Below are 27,958 nucleotides of genomic sequence, written 5' to 3'. Positions count from 1 at the left end.
ATCATGGACCAACAGTAGGCTAAACATGCAGCCAGACTATTTACACTGCATGTTTGTGTGTGCATGCGTGTGTGTAATGTTGGCTTGCTAATGCGACTGGCTTCATGGGCTGTCTTGTAGGCTATAAAATTGAATTTTTCACTTGCACAAAGCGAGTGGAGCTATATATAGTTAAGATTGAATACTGTGGTGTACAAACAAGAAGAGGGTCAAAACACCATTTGAGTATGATACTGTGTAAAATAGAGAGGCTACCCTATATGTTTGTCTTTAGTTGTGTATGTCAAATTGCAATCACAGAAACTCCAGTTATGCTTAATACTTGTTCTATTCACAGGTGTCCACTCTATGGCAGATCATCTGAAGAAGGCTTATGGATGACTTTGACAAAAACATTTAAATAAGAAAAGGGAGTTTTTAAAATAGTTTGCACTGTAAACAATAATGTATTTTTCTTTTTTGTCTAATGTATTTAAAGAGCATTGTTCCTGTGATATTTAAATTGTTGCTTAATAAATACAAATACAAATACATGTTTAGCCTGTGTTACATTATGGTTTTCTTTGTCCTTTAAGTGGAAACTGTCGATTGGTTAGTATGACTATGTACTGTATATTAATTACTATTACTTTAACAGTGAGCATGTTTAAGTTTAAAAGGTGTTTAACAAACATTTAAAAATGAAGAAAAGAATGCTACAGTCTTTGGTAATCTGCTCACATATTAAAGACACGTTACCTGCGACCAAGGATTGCAATGGAACATTGCTTTGCTATTAACAGCTATTGCCAGGTACAAGGCAAACAAAAAGTTGGGAAACAGTGCCACAATGTGAGGTTTGTTCATGCCAGTGGTCATATTTTGATGGGAGTTATCATGAGAAGAATTGCTATCAGAAATATGGGGCATAGAAATTGTAGGTCACATAAGAAGTGGTTTCTAAGAAATGTGCTTGGTTGCCAAGTTAAACATTCCCCGTCACTCCAGCTGCTGCCATCGGATATGTGTGGGTTTCCACTTTCTCTTCCACAGTGGGACAACCCCACATTCTGCAGAACTCTTCCAAATGGATAAAACTATGTAGAGTTAGAAGATGATCAATGTGCAGACGAGGAGCAGTCAGGGAGTTACTGGGTCAAGGCGGTGGGAAAGTGAGGCAGAGCGTCTCTGTCTAGACAATAAACTGCTTCAGTTAATACACAGTCTTGCTGGCAGGATGGGGGATGAGACTGTTGGCTTAGCTTGAGGTCTCAGTGTCCATATGAAAGGGCTACAGTTTCCTAGACGGGGAATGAATCACTCTGGTACTACGGCTGCTAGCTGATCAATGGCCCCTTATCAAGAAACGTAAAATGGTACTGCCTGTGCCATATAGGAGTGTCCATATATCGTTCTGTTTCGTCTTTTTCTAACAAAGAGATTTATGGCAAACACAGCATCATATTATCTCCTACATTTTACTATTTGTTGTGTGAGAATGGATTGAACTATAACACCACAGCTATCATAGATCAAACCAAATGATATAGTTCATAAATATCGTGATAAACAACTGTGGCGACAGAAAAGAGAATCTACAGCTGCACGAAGAAACAGCATTTTTAAGGTTTTATTATCCTGCAGGTTGTAAACTGAAGCAGAGGATATTTCGGGGTCACATTTCAGCTTTAGCAGCCACTGTCTTCTGTCACATGTTGAAATGAACGCTTAGATTTGATTGCATGTGACGAGAATACAATTACGTGCGGCTTATTAAATTGCACACCATGTCTGAGTCATTTAAATGCTGTGCCCCCTTATCTTTGTTTTGTTTTTTTGTCCTCCTAAAGGCTCATCTCACACCAGAATGGGCATGAAGAAGCTCGCCATCTTTCTCCTGGTCCTTTCTCTTTGTCTAGAGGGAGGTTCGGCCAAAGAAAAAGGAACAAAGAAGGGAAATAAAAAAGAGAATCAGGTTTACTGTCCATCGTAAGTATGTGATAAAGTATATAAAGTATATAAAGTATGTCATACTGTACAGTGGAATTGACAACATGATATGCTTCAGGTAGCCATAATAGACGTACAACTATTGTCATTGGCTTGGTCGTACCCCAGCGACTAATGAACTGACCTTTATGTGTGACCATTTGAGGTGCCCATAGTGGTTGTTAAACTACAATGAGACCCGGTGGATCGTCTGCGATCCTGGCCGACATAACTGTCTTTAGTATATTCTATGACACCATATGAAACTAGGCAACCATAGTACAACCATGGTACCAACCATGTCATGCAAGCTTGACGAGAATGAAGCTAATTAGCGATGCAAAGTTTGGCTGGATTTTGGGGACGGAAAATATGGCATGGCCGTTTTCAAAGGGGTCCCTTGACTGCTTACCTCAAGATATGTTAATAAAAAAAGGTTCTCTGGGTACAAGTCTCCCCTTTACAGATATGCCTTTTTATAACAATCACATGCAGTTGGGGGAAAAACCAAGCAGTTCTTTTGGCATGCAGTACAAATGTGTTATTTTCACTTATTTTATAAATGTATACTGGAGTCCCTAAACAGACTTGGAATTGCATGAATTGGGTTTGACTGAAAAGCTGAGACTCTGGTGGATCCAATTACCCCAATTGTATTCGTCCCCATAGTAGCCATTCCACAGTCTCATGGATCTTTTCAATCCCAAACTTGAGACCTAGCATATTCAGAGGATACATGGCTTTCCTATGTATATTAACAATGAGGGGGGTTCTGAGGATTTTACTTGACAGAACTGCTCACCATCCTGTTGTGTTGTGTTTTTTGCAAATCCAATTGCAATTCTTGCAAAAGTCACATCATGGATTTTTTAATGGTGTTCCTTAAGGTGTTGGTGTCTTAATGTGGGATTTTGGAGGCATTTTTATCACTTTTTGACGAGTCAATTTGTTTTTACAAAAAAGACTAAAATGGCTATATTAAAGCATAACTTTGTGTATTTTACACCTGAAGTGTCATACTTTCCAGTCTTTATCCACCATTCCATTTTTGACCAGATCTCATCAGCTGCTTCACTGCAGAGCTATTCAAGTATGATATGAACCTGTAACCCAGCCAACAAGGAACAATGAGTGTCCCAAAAATCAACACCAAATCCAACAAAAGCATGTGGTGTTAAAAATACTGAATACTTGCAAGGCAAAGGTCACACCTTTTTGTCCAACACTGATTCGGCCACTGCTTGAGCATTTCCGTATTTAGTATTTGCTGACCGTCTGCAACTGTCTGGCATTATGCCACTGTTTAAGACAGTATCAAATAAATAGGGAAGTTGTCAGATACATTCTCAATATGTCCTAACATGCCTTTTGACTGTGGTGAGCTGCACCCGCTTCTTCCTTAAATGGTAACAAATGGCTCAACAATGAAAAGTTCTTGAAATGAGGGCCAAACCGTTTGATGTAGTCCCAGTATTGGCAAGTGTAAGCTGTATGACATATTTCGAGTTTAGTGCTGCGGATGCCTTTGTGGATCAAGGGAACCACTTGGTTCCAGTTTAGCTGTTGTGCTTGAGGTTGTCAGAGAGGTCTGTTAAAAAAGAGGGAAAAAAGAGGTTTAGTGGATGGGAATTATGTGTTTCACTTTGATCAGAGGAACCGCAGAACATACACACGCTGCGCAGCATTCCTGTGGAGCACTTTAACTCATCCTCAGTGCATGATAAGGTTTACATAATGATATGTAAAGTGCTTTGAGAAAGGGGAATTCTTTGGCAGGAAAATCATTGCCACCCACAAGGAGGCTTTCTTTTTCTCCTGTCTCTCCTGCCAGATCCTGTTCTCCCCTTTCCTTCACTCTGTCCTATTGTTTTTCCATCAGCCAACCTCAGACAGCAAATGATGTTTGGTTGAACGTCTCTGAAAGCCACCACTTTATGTTGTGGCAGTAATTTACAGCTTCTTTTTTTTGTGTTGCTAATTGATGGTTCGACGGGAAACTTTCACTTTGGTTTCAATAAAAAGTAGAAATATACAGAAAAAAAAGACTGTTTGTCTTGACAAGTCATGTTTACTCTTTGCCACCCACATTGGTGATTCATTGACTCAATTATTTAAAGGATTTTTACAAGGCAACTAAAGTTAAGTTGGGAAAAATGGAGTTAAATGCTTCTTCACTTGTTTACTTTGCAAATGAAGTTGTTCCAAGAAAATTGCCGTTTTATTTTCTTTGGCCTTTTTCACCCTTATTAAATAGATGACAGTGAAATGGGGACACAGAGATAAAGGTATAACATGCAACAAAGGTCCCAAGATCGGAATTGAACTTGCTGCTTTATGGCATGCACTGTACCACTCTGTCATTTCTCGATAATGTTGTAACATATTAAGCATTTGACCCCCGTACAGTGTCTTCAAATTTCCTCAGACAAACCAAAAATAATTTCCTTACACAACCGAACCTCAACTCTACTGTGTATGAAGCTAATTAGCAAATGTTAGCATGGTAAACATACCTACTAAATACAAGCATGTGTAAGCACTGTAAATGTTAGCATGTTAGCATGCTGACGTTAGCATTTAGCTGAAAGCACAGCTCAACCTAAGTACAGCCTTCACAGAGCTGGCGTACACGCATAGCTTTGCTATAAATATAATGCTAAATGACTTCATACATGTTCATACATTGTTCTCAAAAGGTGTTACATAATTGTCCTAGGAGGCTGAAAAAATGTCCCCTATCTGCCTTAAGGATCATGCCAACTTCTTCAGTCAACATTGGCAGCGTGGACTGAATATTAAAAGCTAAATTAATCCCATTAACTGGTAGCTCTCTAAGGTTATATAGTTTAATCAAAGAGTGTACAGAGTAGAAGTGTGTGTGTGTGTGCATCTGCCAGGAATTTGACCTGCTAATGTAATCGTGCCTGCAGTTCCCTCTCTGTCTTATTTGTTTGCAGACAGCTGTCAGCTGAGGATCTGGCCCGAGTCCCCGAGAATACAACCAGTACCATCTTGAACAAGTTACTGATCACCTATGATCCCAGAATAAGGCCCAACTTCAAAGGCAAGTCTCATTTCCTCCTCATCTGTCTCTGTCTATTCTGAATTTACATGTTTGCTGCAGTGCTGTCATGCTAATTGAAGATACAAGTATACTGTAAATATGTACCTCCATAAACCTGGTGCAGGGACAGCTATCTGCGTAAATGGTGCGTGAGGCATTAGTGAAAATGTTTTTCCTTTCCTACATACACTTGCATATTCAACGTGTACTTCAACAGTGTAACTATAAGCCGATGTTCTCGGGTTGGCTGTGTTGTGGATTGACACACACAAGCTGTTATGGGAAGTAAATCTGTGACTTAAGACAGTCAAATCTTGAAAAAAGAACATAGAGTGTGAATTTTGTACAATATATTTAACTACTGTTATCTCAAATATCAAGCCTGAATCCGCCACTGTTCTTTTCATTATTTACTCCATTCTTCACAAGTATCCATCTTTACAGTGTTTACAGTGTAAATGTCACACTTTAGCGGCCTTCAGTGTCACAGAGACAGCCATAAAAATAACGTGAGCGGTGATTGACGACCTCTGCGTCCGACTGATGGTCTTCGCCAGTCTTCAGGTAGTTTCCATCCTCTGGCACTTGGCAGCAGAAGCTGTATCTGGGACTCACTGTTTGATGTATTGTGAGCAGAATCAGCTCCCTTTCTGACTGCCTGCGACCGCTCCAGCAGCCAAACATCTGCTCTTGATTTCAGGTTGGGCTGAAAGCTCCCCGTCCATTAACATCCATGTCATAATCTTCCAAACTACATCCTAAACTGTGCCTTGTGCATTGCTTTGCCCAGGCCTATAAAAATGGAGAGCTGCTTTTATAGGCCCTATAGAGAATTTTAAGCTCACAGCAGAGGTGTTTGTGGAATATTTTATTAGTTTGCTTGGTTGCATTAATGCATGGAAGTTGTGAGCTATAAGCCACCTTCATATTATGCACATTCATTTTGTGAATTGCATGATCAAATTTAGGCTGTGAAACTCCTGAGGCTCCAGTAAACACCTCAAAGGACATAATGTATTCAAAGGAGTGTGAGCAGTCTGCATTCATCAAGGATTTTATTAGTTTATGCTAAAGACTGAGTGGAGAGAGATGCCAGTATATATGTTTACAGCATTAACTTAGCTGAGGGGATTTTATATTGCTTTGCAATGTTGACATAGTCTTTTATAATGCCTGATAGTAACACAATCAATTGAATTGCCAGGTACAATATGTAGAAATATAGATTTACAGGGTTTCAAAGCACGCTGACACTGTAAGCTACATCCACAGCGGAGCCCCACTCTCATTGCAAAGCAGCTGTAAAACACAGGACTCGATACTACAAACTCTTCTTTCCTCTCTCGAAATCCAGGAATTCCTGTGGAAGACAGAGTGAACATTTTCATCAACAGTTTTGGCTCCATTCAAGAAACGACCATGGTAAGAATTTACTTCAATTCCACCTCAGCCTGACAGTATTGATAATCAATACGTCTGCCAATCAGATTCAGTGGGTCAGAGCTGAAAACTGCTCCGTCCTACAAGTTTTAAGTGAGATGCATGAGCATGTTTGCTAGACGATATCAGACCATTTAGCAGTAAATCATTATGAAGACCTGGGGTTTCCATGCTTCATTTATCTGATGGCTTAATTGCTGATAAAGAAGTGCAGTTTGAATTCAAATGAACAGATTAAACGTCAAGGACGGCGCTGGGGTCGACTCTCGATCGCTTAGGAAACAATAAAGGGAAGATTATTGTAGGTTTCTAATGAGCCCGGCTTTCCGGCGTATTTTAATTTAAAGCTGCTGGGAGGAGCCAATAAACATTAAGTGTTTCTTTCTCAGTAAATATGTTCAATAATGTGACAAGGTAATTTAAATGAATGCAGTGCAGTGTGATAGAATTCACAATTTGGCTTGATCCTGTCTCACCTGACAGTGTCCTCTATCTATGCAACGCAGATTTACAGTTTGCAATCCAGGAGTTTTATTCCAGTAGAAGACCCACATTTCACAGAATAATTGATAGCAAAATATAAAATCTTCCCTTTAACATGTCTCATGCAGGCACTTTTTGGGCTCATGAGTGACAAGGTGAATCATCGTGCCAAATCTGACAAAACATCAGAATACAAGTAAAATGCTTAACATACCAAATAATAAACCTCAAGTAAGTTTTTTTCAACAAAAAAAGACCTGAACTAACAACTTAAATTATAACATAATTTGAATTGTTTGCAAATGCTGTGAAAGAACCAGCAATGTTTGGTCAATGGCATTCATGCTTGATGGAGATGACTACAATATGTGATGGAGAGCAGACACAATTAGTATGCTCCTCAAACAAATGAGCTAAAGATGAAATCATAGAAAAGCATACAAGTCTTAAAGACTGGCAAGAGATGCAACATTACTTTCATGACAAGTTTAGCAGACCCGTGTATTGTGTAGCAGCTCAGTTACAATTCTGTACCTTTTTTTGCTCAGAAACCTGCTATTGATTTGTATAAACGATCCAATTTTAGTTCTGGAATATACGGCCAGTCTGTCTTCACTGGAAAGATATAGTGCTAGATTTTAGACCTTTGCTCCCAGAGTCCTGTTGCAGGTCTGGAAAGTGTCTCAGTCCAAAGCAGTGATCAGTGTTTTCCTACCTCATTTCATGACACTCTGAACAAAGCCTTAGATCTTACTGGAATTGGAGCTGGATGAAAATGTTCTCTGGAGATGTCTTCTGGCTGCAGATCAGTAGTGTGTCCGCTTGTTAAATCTTCCAGTGGAGAGCTTTACACCAGGACCAATTACAGACCAGAGCTGAAAATGCGAAACCCTAAAACCCGAAGTAATAAGAACCGGAGTGTGCGGATGATGGATGAAAAGAAAAACAATAGGAGGAAACAAAAAAGGGGTTTAAGAAAATAGGAAATCAAGGAGAATGATCAGAAGAAGAACGAAAGATCAGGAAGCACGCGACATGAAGGCTTAAGGTGGAAAAGAGCTGAGGAAGAAAATCGATATGGGGCAGTTAGCAGAAAGTGAAGGAATGGCAAGGGGAAGCAAAAGGGGGAAGACGAAAGGAAAGGGAAGGGGGGACAGAGAAAGAAGACAATACCAGACAATAAGAGACCAAAGATGAAAAAGAAGGAAATTGAGCAGGGGAAGATTGAGAGAAATGATACAGAGTGGAAAGGATAACATAAGGGAAAAACAGAGAAAAGGAAAATTAGAATTAAAAGAAATGAAGGAAAAAGATGTGATCGAGAAGGAACAAGTAAGAGCATAAGACTGAGACAGAAAAAAAGACAAGGGACTCACAGATGGCAAATCTGTATTCCCTCTTCCCCTGGACGCCCAACAAAAGACAGAGAGAAAATGAAATTGAGGACGGTTCAAAATGGATCCAGGACCAGAAAGAAGGGACAGCTGGTCAACTCTTCCACTTAATTCATCACTCTGTGGGGTATCTGATCTCAGGAAAGCCTCTCTCATCATTTACAGCTCCCTAGGCCAAACACCACCTTGTGTCCACTGTAGTTAAAATATATATTTTCACTTTGTGCTTGTAATCATCAGTAGAGGATGACTAATTTGATGTTGTGAGGTGAAATGAATTGTGGTTGTGTGTATTTTGTACTGCCTCACAGCTTGAGTTTTCCTCACTGAGCGGTTGTGTTAAATCTCTCCGGAATCGAATGCGGAACAGGCAGCTTGAAAGTGAGCCAGAGGGAAGATATATCTCCTTGTCTGGTTTTCAGGAAAGCGAAGGTGTGGGAATTGGCATGTATCTCTGTCAGACAGAGAAGAGCCAGCAGTAGCTTTTTGTGCTGTCGCTCGAGGACGAGTTGGAGTCTAAAATTAGGTTGTATAGAAATGACGGCTGGCTTTCCAAAATGAGATATCAACAGTTTGACCACTGCTCCTTCTCCCAAAAATGTTTACTGGCAGGGAAATAAAGCACATTCTGGGTTATGGCTTCATTTATAAACCTCTGTGTATAAACTGGTGTTAGCTGACATTTTGAAATCCTGTCTAATTTTGAATGCATATACAACAGAGAAGAATGAAACCTTTCATTTGGTTTCTTGTCTCAAAGACATTGTGACATCAGCATGTAACACTCCGTGTAATTTGTCACATGGATCAATCAAACATTGTATCTTTTCTGCATTTTTTCCAGGAAAATTTTACCGTGTATGCACCGTGTATCCTCCTAAAACTTACATTCCCGTTCAACTAAACTGGATCCTCAATTAGTTTTTAGGGAAATGTAACATGTAACATTAAAATAAACCAACAACGACTTTTCGTTAGACAAAGGACACAAACAGTAGTATCCTGGGTAAAAGTGCTGTTTGTTTAACCTATTGTTTAACCCATCCATACACAATGACCTAATCCCTACAGACTTCAACTGACTTTGATCATAAACGTATTTTTGACATTCAAGTGTTAAAGTATGGCATTTAGTTCTAGATGAGAATTATATACTCAACACTTGCACAATGCTGGGTCTTACTTATTGGAGAATACATTGGTTCAGACATAAACTTTAATGAAGGGTGAAAATACCTCTAAGAGTTAAAAGAACGCTCCTACATTTATAATTTGTATCGGTGTACCACAAACATCTGTAGAAAAATAAGTTGTATTGCTGTATGCTGTTTTGGTGTTCATGTTCCATGTGAAACCAAATGTTGTCCATTTTGAAGTTACTTTTCAGACATTTATTGCGTGTGATCCGTACTTATGTGATGTCATTTATGTATTTATTTTACTTAGTTTACATTCCTTCAAGCCCATGATGTTTTTTCTAAAACTAAGGGGTTTTGCTGCCTAAATCTATAACTCCGGTCGTTACCGTTGTTTTGTTGCCTCAACATAACCGCAACCGTTTCAAGTTAACAACGTAGGGATGCTTAAAAAGGCTTAAAATGTATCATGAAGTGAGAAATGTCCATAAAAATGCTATCATGCTGTTCATACTCCTTCCCATAAGATCATATTGGTAAATACACAATTAGTTCAGTTCAGTGTACAGCAGGATACTAAAAGTTTTCATAGTGCTGAAAAAAATCGTATAACCAATGTGCTTTCATGAAGAACAGATGCACTATAAAACCACATTCATGTCAGCTAGCTGTCTCTCACTGTCAAACCTGGCTCCAACTAAAGTAGTTAAATATACACACACACACACACACACACATATATAAAACTAATATTTGTCAGCATTGCACACTTTTCATCAGAAATGTGCAATTGCAAATGGAGAATCACTGTAGTAACTGCGAGCCATGTGTTGTGAATGGAGGCAGGTGGTATCCCAGAGGTTGTGTTGTGACTCCTCCAAACAAAAGCAAAGATGGAAGAACACCTGAAAAACCAAAAATGATGTTTTGCAGAACTGAAGCCAAGATAAATTTAACTCAGGGAGAGGTTCAACATGTTGCCAGGGATTAGAGCCAATGGATGAAGTAAGTGAGTCAGAGGATCACTGAGTTTAAAGCAAGCCCGGAGAGAGGGGTTTGATAATTTGTGTCATGGTGGCCAAAGTTGGAATTGCAGGACATGTGACCAAAACACATCCACGACAGAGGAAACAACAGCATCAGACTTTCTAAAACTCCTGACAAACTACTAACAATTTGAACTGTTAAGTCCATTTTTTTAAGGACCACCAACACCTATATTAATATATTATTTTTGTGTCATCCACCAGAAGTTGGTCAGACTGAACCAGAGAAAGACAATAGCATGCTTGTGAAATGTGGACAGTCTGGTCCTTGTTTCCAGACAAAGACACTTCACGTATGTTTTGAGAGAAACATATTTCTTCCCGGATTACGTTTGTTCTTGACGTACCAGAAATAAGTTTCTTATCAAAGTCCACGGAAGTCCGCGAAGGGAGGAAGTTGGGGTGTATGGATGGGTCAAACACACGAATTTCACGTTCTTATTTTTCACGAACCTATTTTTTTGACGTTACATATGTAACTTCACTTAAGTAACAAACCATGCTACCAAGTAGTTTTGTTACCACGTTTTTCTTTTCTTTTCTTTTAATTCACAACGTTAAAAGCAAGTGACCGTAATCCAGTTGGAGACACGTTTCTGTCGAAACATAACTGAAAATGCAGTTCAGTTTTATGGGAAACCATGTTTATGAGACAGGGTTGCATTGCAATGAATGCACAACCATGTTAGACCAACTCATCCAATGTTTAGTACGTGTGATTAAAAGGGATGTATTTCCTTGCACTGACTTAAATTTGACTCTAGAAGGATTTGCCAAAGGAACACCGACACCTACATAGTCTATTGCAGAAGTTTAACATAAGTCCCCATTTTTATCATTTCAACCAGGTGGAGAAATTTGGGATTGTAAAAAATTCCCCTGTAAATGTTATCACGGTCTGTTATGGGTCCTGCTGCTGATTTTATGAACACCTACACTGTGTTCCCATGAGAACAATTGCACCATTTTAAATTCAAACACCTGCGCGCCGATCATAAAGCAATGATAAATGTTGCCATTTAGCCGACTCTGGATTCGCTACTGCATCAAACAAATAAAAAAAAGGCAACCAATATTATAAAACCTGGGAACAATGAAGGGATGGAAGGTGGAAGCTAACCTCTCACGCAGGAACACACACACACACACACACACACTCATACAGCTAGTATTTTGGCAGCTTTATTTGACATGTCATCCGTCTTCACACTCAGCGTTAATAGTCCTTCCCAACACCTGGTCCCAGAGCAGCTTGAGGCACGCCATCAAAGCATGCACAAAAACAAACGTCCAAAAGCCTCGCTGAGTGATACTTTCCCACCAACAAGAATGTGGACATTTCACTAATAACCTCTGTAATGAGGCATTTGCTGGATCACATGTTGCTGTATTGATAACTTTTGACCCTTGGGTGGTGTTTCCTCTATGTTTACTGCGTTACAAGTAGATGTCACACAAGCTTTCACTGCAGCTGTAAAATATCACTCGGCACATTCAAGTGGTCTGTTGAAGGTCTTGTTGAGATATTTGCTGTGAGAAAATGTAACTTGTCAATAAGTTAGAACTTCTGTATCCTAAACAAAGTTACCACTGTCTTAAAAGTCATGTAGGAAAGGTGCTAATAATGTCACATTTCTTTTCTTGTTTTTAACACAAATTATTTGTGTCAGAGAAAAGTATCTAAAATGCTTCTTGAGACACATCTTGCAGTGTTATGGAGAGGGATCTCCCCAAAGATCATGAAATCCGTTAGTACTAACATGATACAGACATTAACCATGTCTGCTTGTCTGCTGTACAGGATTACAGAGTCAACATCTTCCTGCGGCAGCGATGGAACGACCCGAGGCTAAAGCTACCGCAGGACTTCAAGTCTGATTCTCTCACCGTCGATCCAAAGATGTTCAAATGTCTCTGGAAACCTGACCTGTTCTTCGCTAACGAGAAGAGTGCCAATTTTCACGACGTTACCCAGGAGAACATTCTCCTCTTCATTTTCCGTAACGGAGACGTCCTCATCAGTATGAGGTAATGATCTTAGATATTTTTCATACATTCAAGATAACAGTAGTTATTTTTTCCTGCTCTAACAGAATGTTTGGAACGTTTAAATTAAAAGCCTGATTCAATATTTTTCTTTTGTTGTAAGTTTTGTAATTGTTACATGAGGATGTCCCATCCCCTTTAGAGTGTCTAATATTTAAAAATCATAATCACAGTGCAAGGTGGGCACCTTTGATTAATAAGTAAATAAATCTGATTGGCAGTTTCCACATTCATTTTTCCCCACTGCACCACTGTAACCTGATTTTACTGGGAATCCCCCACTGGAAGCGAAAAAATACAGTCTTCCATGAACGAAGAAATCAAAGTAGCATGTTCATTGATTTTATTTACCCGTCCACCGTAACGAGTGAGGGGAATCTGCCTCTAGTGAAGCAGGAAAGTACACAACAGACACACAATCAGTGTCTTGATATGCCACACCTGTCAGGTTTGATGGATTATCTTGGGAAAGGATATGTGCTCACTAACATGTATTTCAACAAATTTATTGACCAAAATTGTAGAGAAATTAGCCTTTTGTGTGCACAAGAAAAAGTCTTAGATCTTCTATTTAAACGAGGGAACAATTGGGGTAAAAAGTGTTGTTTGTATTTTTATTCTTTGCAGATATGGTAGTAAGTTCAGAACACATATACAGCAGGATATTTGTGCGAATTAAACAGCTTTGTCACTAAACATAACAAAAAAAAGACTCGAAGTGTAAAAAAAAAATGTGGGGGTTGTGCGTGAAAGTAATGATGGTTCTAAGTGGGGTAAGGAGAGAGTAGTGACCCCCTCTGCCCCACTTATTGTGGTGATAAATTATAAAAAATAGAAACATATCTATTCCGCAAGATGCGTGAATGACGGTAATCAAAAACGCTTCCCACGCTTGCCGAGTTCCTCATAAAACCCCCCCTCTTCATTTGGCCTTGTAATAAGAAAAGTTAGCTATGATCTTCTTGAAACTTTGTAAAACAATGTCTGCCTTTCACCACATATCTCACAGTGAACATTTACTAAAATTATATCAGCCTAATGTTTGGTGCAGGGAGGTCACCACCGACAGGAAATGATGAATAAAGTCGTAAAAGTGGTTTTAAGTCTACTTACAAACAACACCTAAAGCCAAAATTATACTTTCCGCATCCGTGAGGGTCCACGAGGGTCCACGTGACGTAAATGTCTCAATCAGAGGGTGTACGCGTAGGCTCTGTACGGACACATACGACCTATTTGTTGAAACAAGACTTGTCCAGACTTGTCCATGCGGCCACTATGCTACAAGTGGTAGTGTAGCAATCTACTGCACGTGTGGAATGCGTCCTCCAAGTGGACAGTATAAACAGAACCACTTGGTGTCCCGGCTGTCCATGTACGCTTCCTTTTGAGAGTGTAACCGAGGCTTGAATCAACATATTTTTTCGATCAATGTTAAAAAAAGAAATTAAGTTAACTCCTCCTGAAAGCCACTACCGTAGATTACATGTCAACTGAAAAATAAATTGTGGAATGGAATGGACACTCGCAAAGGATGAACGTCGGATGTCGGATGGGATAAATGAAGTGTAACAAAATGGCAATTCAATGGCATCACTAGGCTCAGTGCAAAGCTCGCCTAATGTAGCTTTAAATACGTGTGTACGCAAGACTAAACAAACATATGATTTAAGGCCTAGTTGGACTATTACCTGGAGACCCTAATATGGTTATACAATAATTGGTCATTTGTGTTCTTAATGCCCTGCAAATCTGCAATGATTATTTTATTCCTGCCTGCATATCAATCAGTTAATGAAGAATTGTTTCCCTTATTTGCTAGGATTCCCTGGGGTTCCGTCATTTACTTTTCTTTCTGTGTCATTGAGGCTGCAGGCTGTGAGAGCAAAATTCGGAAAAGATAATGAGACTGTTGACATGCAAAGCATTGGGTAAAAAAAAAAACATTTTTATCGTTCAAGGGGCTCACTGTAAACTAGTTGGGGCTACAGCTACACTCCGCTGTGTTTGGTTTCAGTCGTCTCCAGAGACAATATAATCCTTGTGAATGTGTTTGTAATTTTGAGAGTAACATTTTGTTTATCCCATGCAAATACGTGTAAACCTTAAAATCCTTTGAAATCTCAAGGTAGTACGAGTGTCTAAAAAACAAGGCTTCTCTGTGAGTGGTGGGTAGAAGAGGGTTACAAAAGCACATCAACTGAATTTTCTCTATCTCCCTCCAGGTTGTCCGTCACCCTTTCCTGTCCTCTGGACCTCGCATTGTTCCCTATGGACACACAGAGGTGTAAGATGCAACTTGAAAGCTGTGAGTTCTCCTGAAACAATATCACCATAAACCACCAGTTACAAACCACATCATTGCTTTGTAAATGTGATTTCAGTTAGTCTGCTTTTTTGTATTTGGGAGATACAGTATTATTTTCGGGTAAATGGAAGCTTTTTGCTTGTGTTTAGAAGCCAATTTCATTGGCGAACACTTAGAGAAGTGGAATAAATCATCATATTTTAAGGTTGTTGTGAAAGTCTCACAGCTAATTGAGCTTGACTGTGGTTATTGCATCTTGTTTACAAAGCAGTATAGACTTGAATTAGCAAAACAACTTCAAGCCATTACCCTCTAATGGCTTACCCGACTGGATATTTAAATATGTATTTGTGTAACCACTACCGTGGTTTCAACAATGTATATGTGTTTTTGTGTATTCCCATTGTGTACTCCTTTTCATCCAGTTGGCTACACCACAGACGACCTGCAGTTTATGTGGCAGACAGGAGACCCAGTGCAAATGGAGGCCATCACTCTGCCACTGTTTGATATCAGACAAGAAGATATTGATTATGGGAACTGCACCAAATTCTATTTAGGAACAGGTATTGTCCTTGTCCATTTTTCTCACATATTTTTACACAGGAAGTTACAAAAGTAGATATTTAATCATTCAAAAAAATACTCCAGTGCTAGCCATACGTTGAGGTATTCCTGTTGGAGCAAAACTGAAAATGTACGGCAAAGTAAAATATTCGAGTAAACATACCTTTTCCAGCATTTCCATCAACCACAATGTCTTGAAGCAAACAGGGTTTTGACTCGAGTGCCGTTCCTTTCATCCATTCATGGATTTTTCTCTCAGAATTGAAGTTGTCTTATTCTGGGTTCCTAGTCTAAGAAATCCAGTGAGGGTAATGGGTCCTTTTGTTGAGGTAAGATTAGTTGCTTGCTGTTGATTGAAAGATGAAATCTTAGCAGATCGGATCCTGAGCTGCAGCGAGCCAGCTTCAATTGAATGTTCTTATCTGACTTAAGGGGATGCCGTGTGACTTCTTTATTTTTTCTGGTAAAGGCCAAAAGATTATTATACCTCAGTCAACCTGCTTCCGTTTCAAAATTTCAAAATTTCAAAAATTTCAATTTTCAAAAATTTAATTTAACTTCTGTATAAAAAATGATGTTTTTAAGATAAGTGTTTTATTGTTTGTTCATGTCAACTAAAATCACAGAGTGGAAGATATTGTGACCAGTAATAAAAAAATTATATATATATATATATTCATAGTCTGAAAGTATAGATCCTCTTCATGGCAGACATTTTGACTTGGCAAAGCAGGAAAACCACAGGTGTCACTGATCATTGATTATGTCTCTATTCCATTCAGGTGTATCAGTGAGCCAGCATGCACAGCTCTGGCTCTGTTGCACAACTGAATGGAAAGAAGTATTTCATAAGGTCATTGGTTACCCCTCTGTGACAAGTTCAAGTGTTTGCTTTGAGGAATCTCCAGAGTTAGATCAATTTAGAAAAATCCTATGTTTTTATCTGACAATATAATCTGCTTAGGAGCTGTTTAGCGTATTGAAAACACCTTTTTCACGACAGTCACTTGCTCCCCTGATTGCCGCAGACAAAGGGAGGCATGCACTGACCAGTTATATTCATCAAAGAAAGGTGATTCATTATAAAAAGACGAACTCATTCAATTGCAATGAATCACTTTATTAAAATTGAGGATTTTGTTCAAAGATTTTTTTAATGTTTTCAGGGCGACAGACTTCAAAGCTTCATGCAAAAATATTCAATAGAAGCTTCAAATGTGAAGGAAATGTCCTTCAGTAGCCACAGTCTTCATGAAAATACAAAGAGTCTCAGAGACTCTAACAAAGACATGAGTGCATTTCTCTTTTCATAAAACTGTTTTCAGGTTTTTTAAAATCATGCATTGCATAGAGTCTTTTTCTTCCCTGCCTCTGTTGGCACATTACTACATTTTCTTGGGCACCAACGTCAATCAGAAGAATAGTTGAAGTCAAATGTATTCACCTGTCCATCCCAACCCTTCGGTTACTCCTTTAGTGTCTGTAGGCACAAGTTGTGTCTCTACATACGTAGATATTTCCAAGATGTCGGGTCAGAGAAAAGCTATAATCAACTCTAACATACTCAGATGTACAACATGGCATTCTCCAAAAAAAAAAATACTGAGTATTCAAACTACAAAAAGAAGGTCCTGGCAGTGTGCCCTACGTGTATTTGGACTAGCGTGAGTACACAGCGACATTCACAATGAAATGGAAAATCTCTATCAGCCAAAAGAGCGGGTATGACCTCGGCGCTCTCGCACACTGCTGGCAATGAGTCATCCTTTTTAACGGGTTGCCATGACAACCTGGCCAGCCACAAAGATCACCTCTGTGTACGACTGGTTCGAGCCTGCTCCGCGACACAGGCGGCCCTTATTATGCTGTATAAAGCTCACCCCAGAGATCCCCGGGCTAGTTAAATATTACTTCGGCCCGATCCACTCTACCGTCTCGTTGGACCCAGTAACCAGCCTTGAGGAACACAACGCTGCTGCAGGAGGTCTGAAGCCTGTTGATGCATATTCCATACTGCCGAGAGCCCGAACAATGAAGGCCACGTTTCTAGTAGAGATGGATCGGTTTGAATTGATCATTTGTGGATGGAAATTTATGCTGCACTGTTAAGAATGATAACCTTCAGAAAACAGGAACTAGTTCCTACCCACTAAGAATAAGAACCGGCAGAGAACAGATCTAGTTCTTCTTCATAATAGGTTATGAATTGGAAGCAGTGCTTTTCGGAATGCTGCCCTGAGTGCTCAAACGGGTCCAAGCTTTAAGAAAGTTAGATGACATGATGTTGAATTCCTTATGCCCATTGACCTTTTTTAATTTCCCTCCTCTTGTGTTTTCTGTAATACTAATGGTGCAGCTGTGCTTTGCTTTGTGTTGGAGCTAAAACAGCCAGATCACACAGACTTAACCTGGCAGCTATCTCTCCTCTAAATGCCTAATGGGGATTTAACAAAGTCAGTACCTCAGCCACTTTGTGATTCCAAAGAGATATTGGGAATGTCTAACAGTGACAATATATTCAACTTGCTGAAAAGAACCACAAAATCCAATGCCAACACTAACACAATGAATTATTTCGTATTTTAAAGTAGCTATATGCTGTTTGTATCTAACTCCGTTACCTTGTGTATGATGCCAGCAACCTATGGACTCTTTCTGCTTCTCATATTTGAATTTCAAGGCAAGCTGTGTTTGTTACTGAAGTTATTTAAGTCATATTTGACCATAATCTCCTTCCTCGTGCAGGGTACTACACTTGTGTGGAGGTTATCTTCACCCTAAGGCGCCAGGTTGGCTTCTACATGATGGGCGTTTACGCCCCCACGCTGCTCATCGTAGTCCTCTCCTGGCTTTCTTTCTGGATCAACCCTGATGCGAGTGCCGCCAGGGTGCCTTTGGGTACGGATTATTTGACCAATCCCACCACCTTCCTCTGGCATTTACCAATACACATGATGTGTAAATATTCCTTGTGCTGTTCAACCAGGGTCGAGTGCATGGTTAGATGTTAGAGCAAAAAGAGGGGTGAGTGAGAGTGCGGGTGGCATTGAGGTAATTAGGTGTGAAAAATCCATGGGGAACATATTGTAGTTGATCAAATAAAACTCTCTGTATTTATATATTTTTAGGGATCACTGACATTGCCGCCCCAATCACCTCAATCATGACAACATCAATCACTTTGACACCACAAAGGACTATATTGATCAACCATGGTGCCATGTCCAGTGTTGTTCTATATGTGATAAATCACTGATTATAGCTGTAATTGACAGAAGGGACCCACCACAGCGGTGCTTTAGGTACATTCGTGCTTTTAAGTAGCATTTATTGAGTTTACGTCTCAATGAATGGGGATTTGAGCCCCTGTTTATGTGTACTTACTGCACTTTTTTACTGTAAAAGTCCCTAGTTTTTAGTCATTGGAAAGAACCGAAGGCTAATAGGTTTGATTTCCACATCTGTCATTGATCTGCCAACGCACTCAGTCTCAACAAATTACCTAAATGACTAAAATCTCAAATATAACCCCACCAGTTACTTTCCCTGCTGATTTGATCCCTTTTGCCACAAACAATTTAACTACATTTAGTAAATTTTGGCTACTGGCTAAGTTCAAAGTATGCAGGTACAAAGTTTAGCTGATGGCAGGAAACAATTACAGACTCTTGTGTTTCTGTTAAATCTTTATGTTAATCATTGTGGGCAGCAAGAGTTTTTCAGGAGACAGAGAGAACCAGGACACTCAGCTGGCCAACGAGGTACACCTGATCTCTATTAACCCAAATTAATGAAGGGCTGTGCTGAGGCGCATGAGGAGCAGTGCTTTGTTTGGTGCAAATGGACGACTGATGAAAGTGATGACCTCACCTTATTACTTATTACTCTTCACCATTTCTTTTTTTCTTTTTGCAGCCCTGCATATTTTTATTTGTAATAAGTTACCAAACAAAGTATATTCTTTTATATTATGTGTTACTATATTAGTCTGTGCTACATATTAATGTACTTCACATACATCCAGGCTAACACTGCACATGGTAGAACTGAACAACACGTTCCCATCCCAACTCATCATATACTAACGCTTTGTCAGACCCCTTAGTGTCGGACCCCTTTTGCTTGACACCTCCACCCCCTCCCTTGTGTGTCAGAATCAGACGTGGAGGGGCGTGACAGAACGGCGGTATTTGACGCCCAGGAAATGAGAACGGGCTGTATTGACGCACGATATTAAGAATTCAGACAAAGCTTCTGTTTGCTTAACAATGGGCATTCCACTTCTTCACCTCTTACTTTTTACCCCTCCATAATTTCACCTGCGTGTGATACGTCATTGTCACCCACAAACAGTATCCCAGGGGCACCTCTGTGTGTGCAGGGCTGCATGGATGAGATAATCATTTTGTTATCTCACTCCAGTCGTCCACGTCCTCCTTTTCTCCATCCTCCCCCCAGTTGTTTATCACCACTTTCATCCCATCATCACTCCAACTCCTCCTGGATGCCTCCTCTGACTTCTCTCTAAATGGGATCAGTCCAGGTCAGTCAACATTTAGGTGTGGGACTACGCTCATTTATTGCTCTTCTGTGTGTGTGTGTGTTGTGTTAGCCTTTAAGTGTGTGTCCATGTCTTTGTGTTGATGGGTTTCATTTAACCGTGCGTTTTTGTGTATTTTCATCGATACACGGTGTGTTGTCTTTTCCCATAGGGGGGTGTGAGTTAATGTTACAATTAAATGGGTTTACCTTTGCATTTCAGAAATATGTTTTTTTAGATTTTCTGTCTGATGCATAGTCCAGGTTTACTTTGGACGGCTGAGCTGGCAGCCGAGTGTGTCATTGGGGAACAAGTCAAACAAAGCTATTTTCGAATCGCCACCACTTGTTTCTCTCTCTTCGTGGATAATAGTTTGGCTTCCATGATGACAAATGCTCCGTTTAACAGCTCATTGCAGTGATGACGGAGCAGTTTGATTAGAAATCCTGAACCCTATACGAACTCTCCCTTGACGAGTGACCATAATGAGGCCTGGAGGCAAAATCCACCGGTCATTCCATTGTATTTATTACCTCTCTAAAGAATCATCACAGGAAGGGAAATTGGAGTATATTGGTGGTTATAATACCATCCTTTAAAGAGTGGTTGTAATTATTTCTGCTGTGCACTGGGAATCTCTAACCTGTAATCTCGTTAGCTATCAGCGATAAAAACTATTTAAAATTACTGCAATTAGAGGATGTCTGAGCTCTTGGAGACGTCCTAATGAAAGAGGTAAAGGAACATGTTCTAAGAAACCCTGTGTGGATGTGAGGTTTTTATTACAGTGTATGTGCATATTGGGAGATTCATTTGTTCAGTATTATGTGCTTTGAAGAGGAAATGAATCAGTTTTGTTTCTCTCAGCAGTAGGTTGATAAAATGCTTTTCCACAGTGGAAACAAGCATTTAGGCGGCACAAGCTGGACTGTCTTATGTAACCGGTGTTTCATTACTACATGGTTAAACTCTCAACATATGATTAACCGGAGCTGGGTATTGATCCTCAATACTTTCTTGGCCAAAATATAAAAGAATTGTACCAGAAGTTGACATTAGCTGTGTTTCCGTTCAAATATTTTGATGTATCGCATGAGAAAAGCCGTATGGAAACGGAAAAAAAATCAATAAAACTTCCTCAATTGGGCAAAAAAGTTGCAACCCTCACTTGCAGTAGGTGTTTTTTTCCTAAAAGAGTTGATGTGCTAAATGTATTATGGAAGCACCAATTAAGTTCTGACGCTCTTAACTCACATTACTGATCAGCTGATCGTTACTGATTAGTCATTGTCGGTGAAAAAGTTACAATTTTCTTTTTCTTTCATCCAACTTCTTCTCACTTTGCTGACTGACAAGGTTAATCGTCTTCCCTCTTTGTCTAGGCATCCTCTCGGTGCTCTCTCTGTCCTCCGAGTGCACCTCCCTGGCTTCGGAGCTGCCCAAAGTGTCCTACGTCAAGGCCATCGACATCTGGCTCATCGCTTGCCTGCTGTTTGGTTTCGCCTCGCTGGTGGAGTACGCCGTGGTCCAAGTGATGCTCAACAGCCCGAAGCGCATCGAGGCCGAGAAGGCCAAGATAGCCGCCAAGGAGAAAGCTGCGGGAAAGAGCCCCGCAGCCAAGAACAACACGGTCAACGGGACAAGAGGGACGCCGCTTCATGTCAGCACCTTGCAAGTCAGTGGATCTCGTTTGATAACTTTGTTGTGTTTGTGTGTGTGCGTGTGTGTTTGTCACCATTCATGGATTTCAAGAGTTGCTATGTATACTTTGTCACACCAGAATTAAACTTATTAAACTTACCTATATTAAACTCATACTGCTAAAATCAGCTAAACCTACTCTTTCCAATAATAATGATGTATCCGGTATTATTTGAGATGTTGCCTTTCTTTGTATTTCCTGATAGCCCATTGATCAAGATGCATACCATATGATTGCAACATCTGACCAAGGACCATTCATCATAGCCCTTTCTAGCTTTCCTTGTTTATTGTCTGTATCCACACTGTCAAAAGAAAAAGTGAACTGCTTAAAAAATAACACTTGAGACTTTTTCTTCTTAATCAGAAGTCATCTTGCCTGTTGTTTGCATCCTTACATGCTAACATCTACATCCTTACGGCTAACGCAGCATGTCTTGATGCAACAAGCAAACAATACAGGGCTCAGGTGTAGCCAACAGCTAACCCCCTGACTCCATGGCAAACTAATACTTTATGTGTGCAGAATTCAAGGCATGATGATGGTAACACGTGTTGCCAACATTTTAAAACATAATCAACCCAAATGGAAATAGAAGAAAGGAAAAAAGTGTTTTTGTTGCTCACTATCAATGTTTTTTTTGTTGACATTACTAACTCATAGAATGTACACAAAGGGTTCTTGCAACACTTACATTCTCCTTTATCTGTTTATATACAGTTTTTTACTTTGTGTTGAAAACCATTTATGTAAAAACCAAACTATTTAAAATTGCATCAACTTAGAACCAAGCAAAAACTGTTTTGGGATCAGAGGCTAGTTGTTTTTCACTGACCTTGTTGATGTGAAATCATGCAATCATTCCTACTGACTTGACTTTGACTGCATCTTTCCTGGTCCTATATATGTATCGGATTTAAATATGTGTATTGCATTCATATCCATAAGTATAAAGAACGTCCCCTTGGGTATTGAAGCTGCAGTTAATCACCAAAACATATCAGTGATGGTGCTTTTTAGTTGCTTTGTATGTGTGTGTTTGCACACTACGTCTGTGTTTATGTGTATGATTCCAAGTAACCTCCCACCTACAGCAACAACACACAGTACAATGAAAAAAATGCATATTCCACATCAAACATCCTCAGGCAGGCCTGTACCATTGGGGCATAGAGAAACCCAATCATTGAAAATTGGCATTGTCTCTAACACGCTCGTACTCACAGCTTAGTCAGGACTCAAGTCTGACACTCGCATGCACATCAGACATGCAGCATGTTGTATGGGTCTCTCAATTGTACGCCAAATTGAAATTAATTTACCTCTGAGTCTACGTTTGTCCAGACCACATTTGGTTTCAAGAGGATTACACTATTCCATTGAGGTCTAATGGGTTTTCTTGTCAAAATAATGAAGCTCTAATGAGCTTAATGACTTCAGTGAGTAAGCATCCATAGTCTGATTAGGTCCTGTTCACGCCGCAGGCCTTCAGGGAAGTTGATGAAAGGATTTTTTTGGACGACATCATAATGAAACTACGTCCTGCTGATAGTTCTCATGCTGTTTGTCCGCTGTGATAACACATGGCGAGTGTAGGGGAGTTACAAGACTCGAGATGAGATGGCAACCATATTAGGCAGCATTGTAGAGCACATGGTCAATCTAATCTTGGCTCCAAAACTCTTTCATTTTCATCCTAAAACAACAGTAGTTTTGATTTAGCAGCATGAGTTCTGTCCAAGCTTCAGGATCAAACAGGCTCCTTTATTGGGTTTTCAAAGTATAGTTTGTTTTCTCTGAAATGACTTCTCAGAGACATCGTTGCCACTTTATGATTACAACACTGTTTTTGTTTTTCTGTTGTCAACACAGAGAGATAGGGAGGGGACAAAAGTAAATGGATGTGGTGTGAATTACAGAAACCAATGCCAACATTTCTGTTTTATTCTGCGATGCAGAATGGTGTCGTTATACCAGTAAACAGAGCTTCAAAGAGCTTTAAAAAATGTCTGTCACGTATATTTTAAAGACAGAACAATTAAGAATACGTGGATTGCATACGGACATAATGCCCTGTTGATCTAATTGACATGTTTTATAAAGTGTATATGGCATTACAGTTGCATTAGACTCAAAAGCAGAAGTCAGACATAGATCAGGTGAAATAAAAAAATAAAAAAAATGTTTAGGCTTCAGGTTTTGGAGCAAAGGTTTGTAACAGAAAAACAAACAAGCAGTAGGCAGGTGTCATAAACAGGAAGCAGGAAGGCAGGTAACAGGACAAGGGCTAGAGTGCTATAGGTCACTTTTTTCTCAAAAAATCGAATCCCATACAGTGGAACTGCATTGCCAATTATGTGTCGGGATCACAAACGCATATCACAAACACATTTCTAAATCATTGTCTGCGGTGGGTGGAGGTGGAAATGGATAGGTGGGATGGTCAGTGTCCCCTTATTTCAATTTATAATCGTAACTTACGTTACGTCACAAACATGATTATAGTAGGCCAAACCTAACCAAGTCGGTTTTTGAGCCGAAACATTTGTTTTCAAAACTGCAACCATCATCCAGGAGAAAATAAGTTTTCCTTGGAACGTAATTGAGAATGCAGTTGTTTGGGATCCTTAATTTGTAGGCGGCATATTTGCTGCTAGTGTACGGTAGAGAGGAGTTGCACTGGATAATAGTTGCAATAAATTTAAGAACCACTGTATTTAATCACTATTTTTAGGAATATTCATTCTGCAGGATGGAATAATCTTTGTTGGCACCAAGAATCATCCCAGTCTCCTGCTCAGACGCTCTTTGGACTGATTAAACAGCCTCAGGGGCTGCCAGCAGCACATTCAGATTATTAATAAAATCTTATCTTTGTTAGAAGAAAAGGTTCAAAATGTAATAATCAATTCTGTTTTCCCTCATGTCGTTCTCGTACACCCAGGTGGCGGAGACTCGCTGTAAGAAGGTGTGCACCTCTAAATCAGACCTGCGGACCAACGACTTCAGCATCGTGGGCTCGCTCCCGCGGGACTTTGAGCTGTCAAACTTTGACTGCTACGGGAAACCCATCAATAACGCCGGTGCTCACGGCAAATCCCAGGCCAAGAACAAAAAGAGACCTCCTCCCCCGAAACCGGTCATCCCCTCTGCTGCCAAAAGAGTCGACCTGTACGCCCGAGCCCTCTTCCCTTTCTCCTTCCTCTTCTTCAATGTGGTTTATTGGTCCGTATACTTGTGATTATTTTGAAAATGTCTTATATTGTAAAACCCCCACTTCACTCCCCACAAGTTCTTTGTTGATCTGACTATCTTCGAAAAATTCCAAAGTGTATGCGTTTACATGCTACTGTCCTGGTTTTCAGTCTTATCCTGTGTTTGATCGTATTCAGGATATGGCATTTATATGGAAAATGAAAACCCTTTCTATTCATATCCCCGTATACACGATCATTACAGAATCCAGGTATCTGATCGTCGGCCTGCAGGTATTCCCACCATCTCAGCCTCTATGTTCTGTACTAACAAATAATACTCAGAAACTTGGAAATGGAAATCGGAAATCTGAATACTCCAGCCAGCGTATCCAGGTTTCTGAAACCAGAATATGATGTTTACATGACTAACGGATAACAGGGATACTCCAAAAACCACAAGATACCCAGGATGCACATGAGTGCACAAATACTTTTTAATGAATCTTAACCATACAAGGTAATTGCTGAAAATAAAATAAAACAATGTATTATTAAATTTATATTTACATGAAAATAGACAACTATCGTGAATGATTCTAATTTAATATTTATTTAACTAAAATGTATATACAGCATTGAAATACTTAATTTATTGATAATGGTACTTGAGCGGTTAATACAGGATGGATTGTTGTGAAGTCCACAAAGACCGATTGCGTAAGAACCAATCAGAAAATGCACAGATCTATAAAAGAGCATTTGTAAATAGCAAATTAATTTCACCTTTGCAAAATGGGAGTTTGCCCGAAAGTTTAATACGTTTACATATTTGTTTAACATTCTAATTAGATTGCATGTTAAAAAAAAAAGAAATTGCATGTATATGAAGATAGAATCTAAATATCTATTCTTAAAGTATTTGTTAAATTTTATTATTCTTATGATTTGCTCTTGAGAAGATAATCAGATATCTGAAACACTTTGTTCCTGTTCAGATGCTTATGTGACACTGCCACCTTTCCAAAAAGTTTAATGTTTGATATCACCCACTTGTAGCGTGTGTAAATGGGTCACTACTGAGCCGTGACCATGTGTTCGTGAAATTTACAAGCAAAGACAATTAAATGACCAAAACACTTTTTACCATTTGATGTGATTAAAATGAGCACACTGACTTGAATTCTCAAACACTGTGTGCTGCTTCTTCTGGTGACAGTAATTCCTGTTATTTTATTGTATTTTTAATCCTGGATGGATTTAGGAAGAAACAAGTCTATATGCATCTCCCCTTTTGTTGTGCCGACATGTATCACACAACAACACAGCTGTTTTTCCACCGAGGTTTGACCTATCTTAATCAACCATCACCGGCCATCTATTATTCATGCAAACCTGCCTGGAAAATATGACCCCTGAGTATCATTTGCAAGATTTTTCATATGAAATCAGTCTCCAGCTTAATGAAGCAAAATAGATGCTGACCTTATGTCATGACAACAGAGTTAATGGAGTTTGAGGACCAGAACTGCTCACGTAAAGGAAGCCCGTTGCAGGGATCTTTTTTTTAAATTAGAAAACACGCTTCTTTTTCTCTCTCTCTCTTCATGGCTGCCATGGTTACAGACATGGAAAAGGGTTTTTGTCTGTCACTACAAATAATCCTGCCTGAGACACAGTATGGGAGTCAGACTGTAACTACACGCACGCTCAAGTGGAAGAAGCCTCTAAAATCACAGATGGATCTTGAATCACCAAGAGACGCATTATGTTTTCACAGACTAATGAAGAACTTTAGTTGTGCTTAGTTTTGAATCATCTGAGGACTCATTTAGGCTCTGAATGAATCTAAAATTAGAAGGATTCTGCATTGCAGTGCCCTCCAATGGTCAAATTTATATTTGTTTAATGTAATGAGATGAAATGCTCTCCTGGGAGAAAAAACACATGTTGTGCTTAGAGTGTGATAAAAACGGAGGTTGCTTTCCACTTCATGCTAAAATACAGGCGAAAGGTTTTCAGTTTGGTACATAAACCCTAATATAAGAGATAAAATATAAGATATGTTCAGCGGTGAGACTACACTAAATTATTCATGTAAAAAACCTTTAGAAGAGCTGAAGTGAGGTTTTGCATGTTAGCAGTTGCTTTTCTTAAAACATGTTTAACATTTTATAATCCTGGTCATTAGCTCAGGCTGTTACCTGCAGCAAACACAACTATTATTACAATATGCAAATAGAGCAGATGACAGATCACCAATGGTGCAAGGACACTATATTAAGGGGTTTAAAGATGAAATCCTCGACACCAGGACGGTAGATGTATCAAGTAGTCCTTGTGACTCATGTGCCTCTTTGTGTGTGTCTGTGCACCCCCCCCCCCCCCCAGCACCCTGCTAAGCATCACAGTGCAGTAACCTATATCACACAAGGTGCTTTCTAATCCAACACGACCTCTCACCAGGCTGCCACCCAGGCCACCAAGAAAACCGCCATGACAGTTAGGCAATGATTAGTGAAGGGACAGTGGGGGAGGAGAGGCCACAGGGCTTATTGGAAGCTCATTTACTGTGAACAAGGCTCTCTCACATCAGTGTTGTGCTTTTACAAAACTACCCTAGCCCCACAAATATATAAATACAGAGTAAGCCTTGTATTTTTATTCAAAAGAAGTAGGTTTTGTACCAGCGATGTAATGATACCTTCAGTGTTGTAAATCGTTTTCTACCAAAATATCATATCCTAGAATCAAGGGTGTATTTTAATATACTTTAACTGACCACCATTACAATAGTCTAGTGACATCTGTCACTTCTGTTAGTTTATTTCTTTGTTTACTTATTGTCACAGTGTATAGGGAATAGCCATGGTTTTCTATGAAACCTGAGACATAATAGGCTATTTTCCAAATGCCACAGTGGATTTCAGGTCAGCCACAATTTCCCATTCCCTCACAGGCACGGTGGCTGTTTGGCAGCAGCCTTTTGGCAGCGCTCAAAATGTGGAGGTCTAGAAAGTGTGGAGGATTCCATTTGCTGTCAGAGGTCAACGTAGCGAGGAGCTCAGTT

The 27,958-nt window shown here is 39.6% G+C and overlaps 1 protein-coding gene across 1 annotated transcript; it reads left to right on the top strand.

Annotated features, from left to right (window-relative positions):
• Positions 1 to 1,846: 1,846 nt before the first annotated feature.
• glrbb (glycine receptor, beta b) lies at positions 1,847 to 24,935 on the top strand. Its single transcript, XM_076103440.1, has 9 exons — positions 1,847 to 1,968; positions 4,926 to 5,032; positions 6,387 to 6,454; positions 12,333 to 12,559; positions 14,803 to 14,885; positions 15,311 to 15,451; positions 18,198 to 18,350; positions 21,375 to 21,667; positions 24,639 to 24,935. Exons 1-9 carry the CDS (start codon positions 1,847 to 1,849, stop codon positions 24,933 to 24,935), a joined length of 1,491 nt encoding a protein of 496 aa, XP_075959555.1.
• Positions 24,936 to 27,958: the final 3,023 nt, after the last annotated feature.

This window comes from Anarhichas minor, unplaced genomic scaffold (genome assembly GCF_050575085.1).
Source record: "Anarhichas minor isolate MPS153535 unplaced genomic scaffold, ASM5057508v1 ptg000028l, whole genome shotgun sequence".
NCBI lineage: Eukaryota > Metazoa > Chordata > Actinopteri > Perciformes > Anarhichadidae > Anarhichas > Anarhichas minor.
This window is presented reverse-complemented; position numbering and strand designations above follow the sequence as displayed.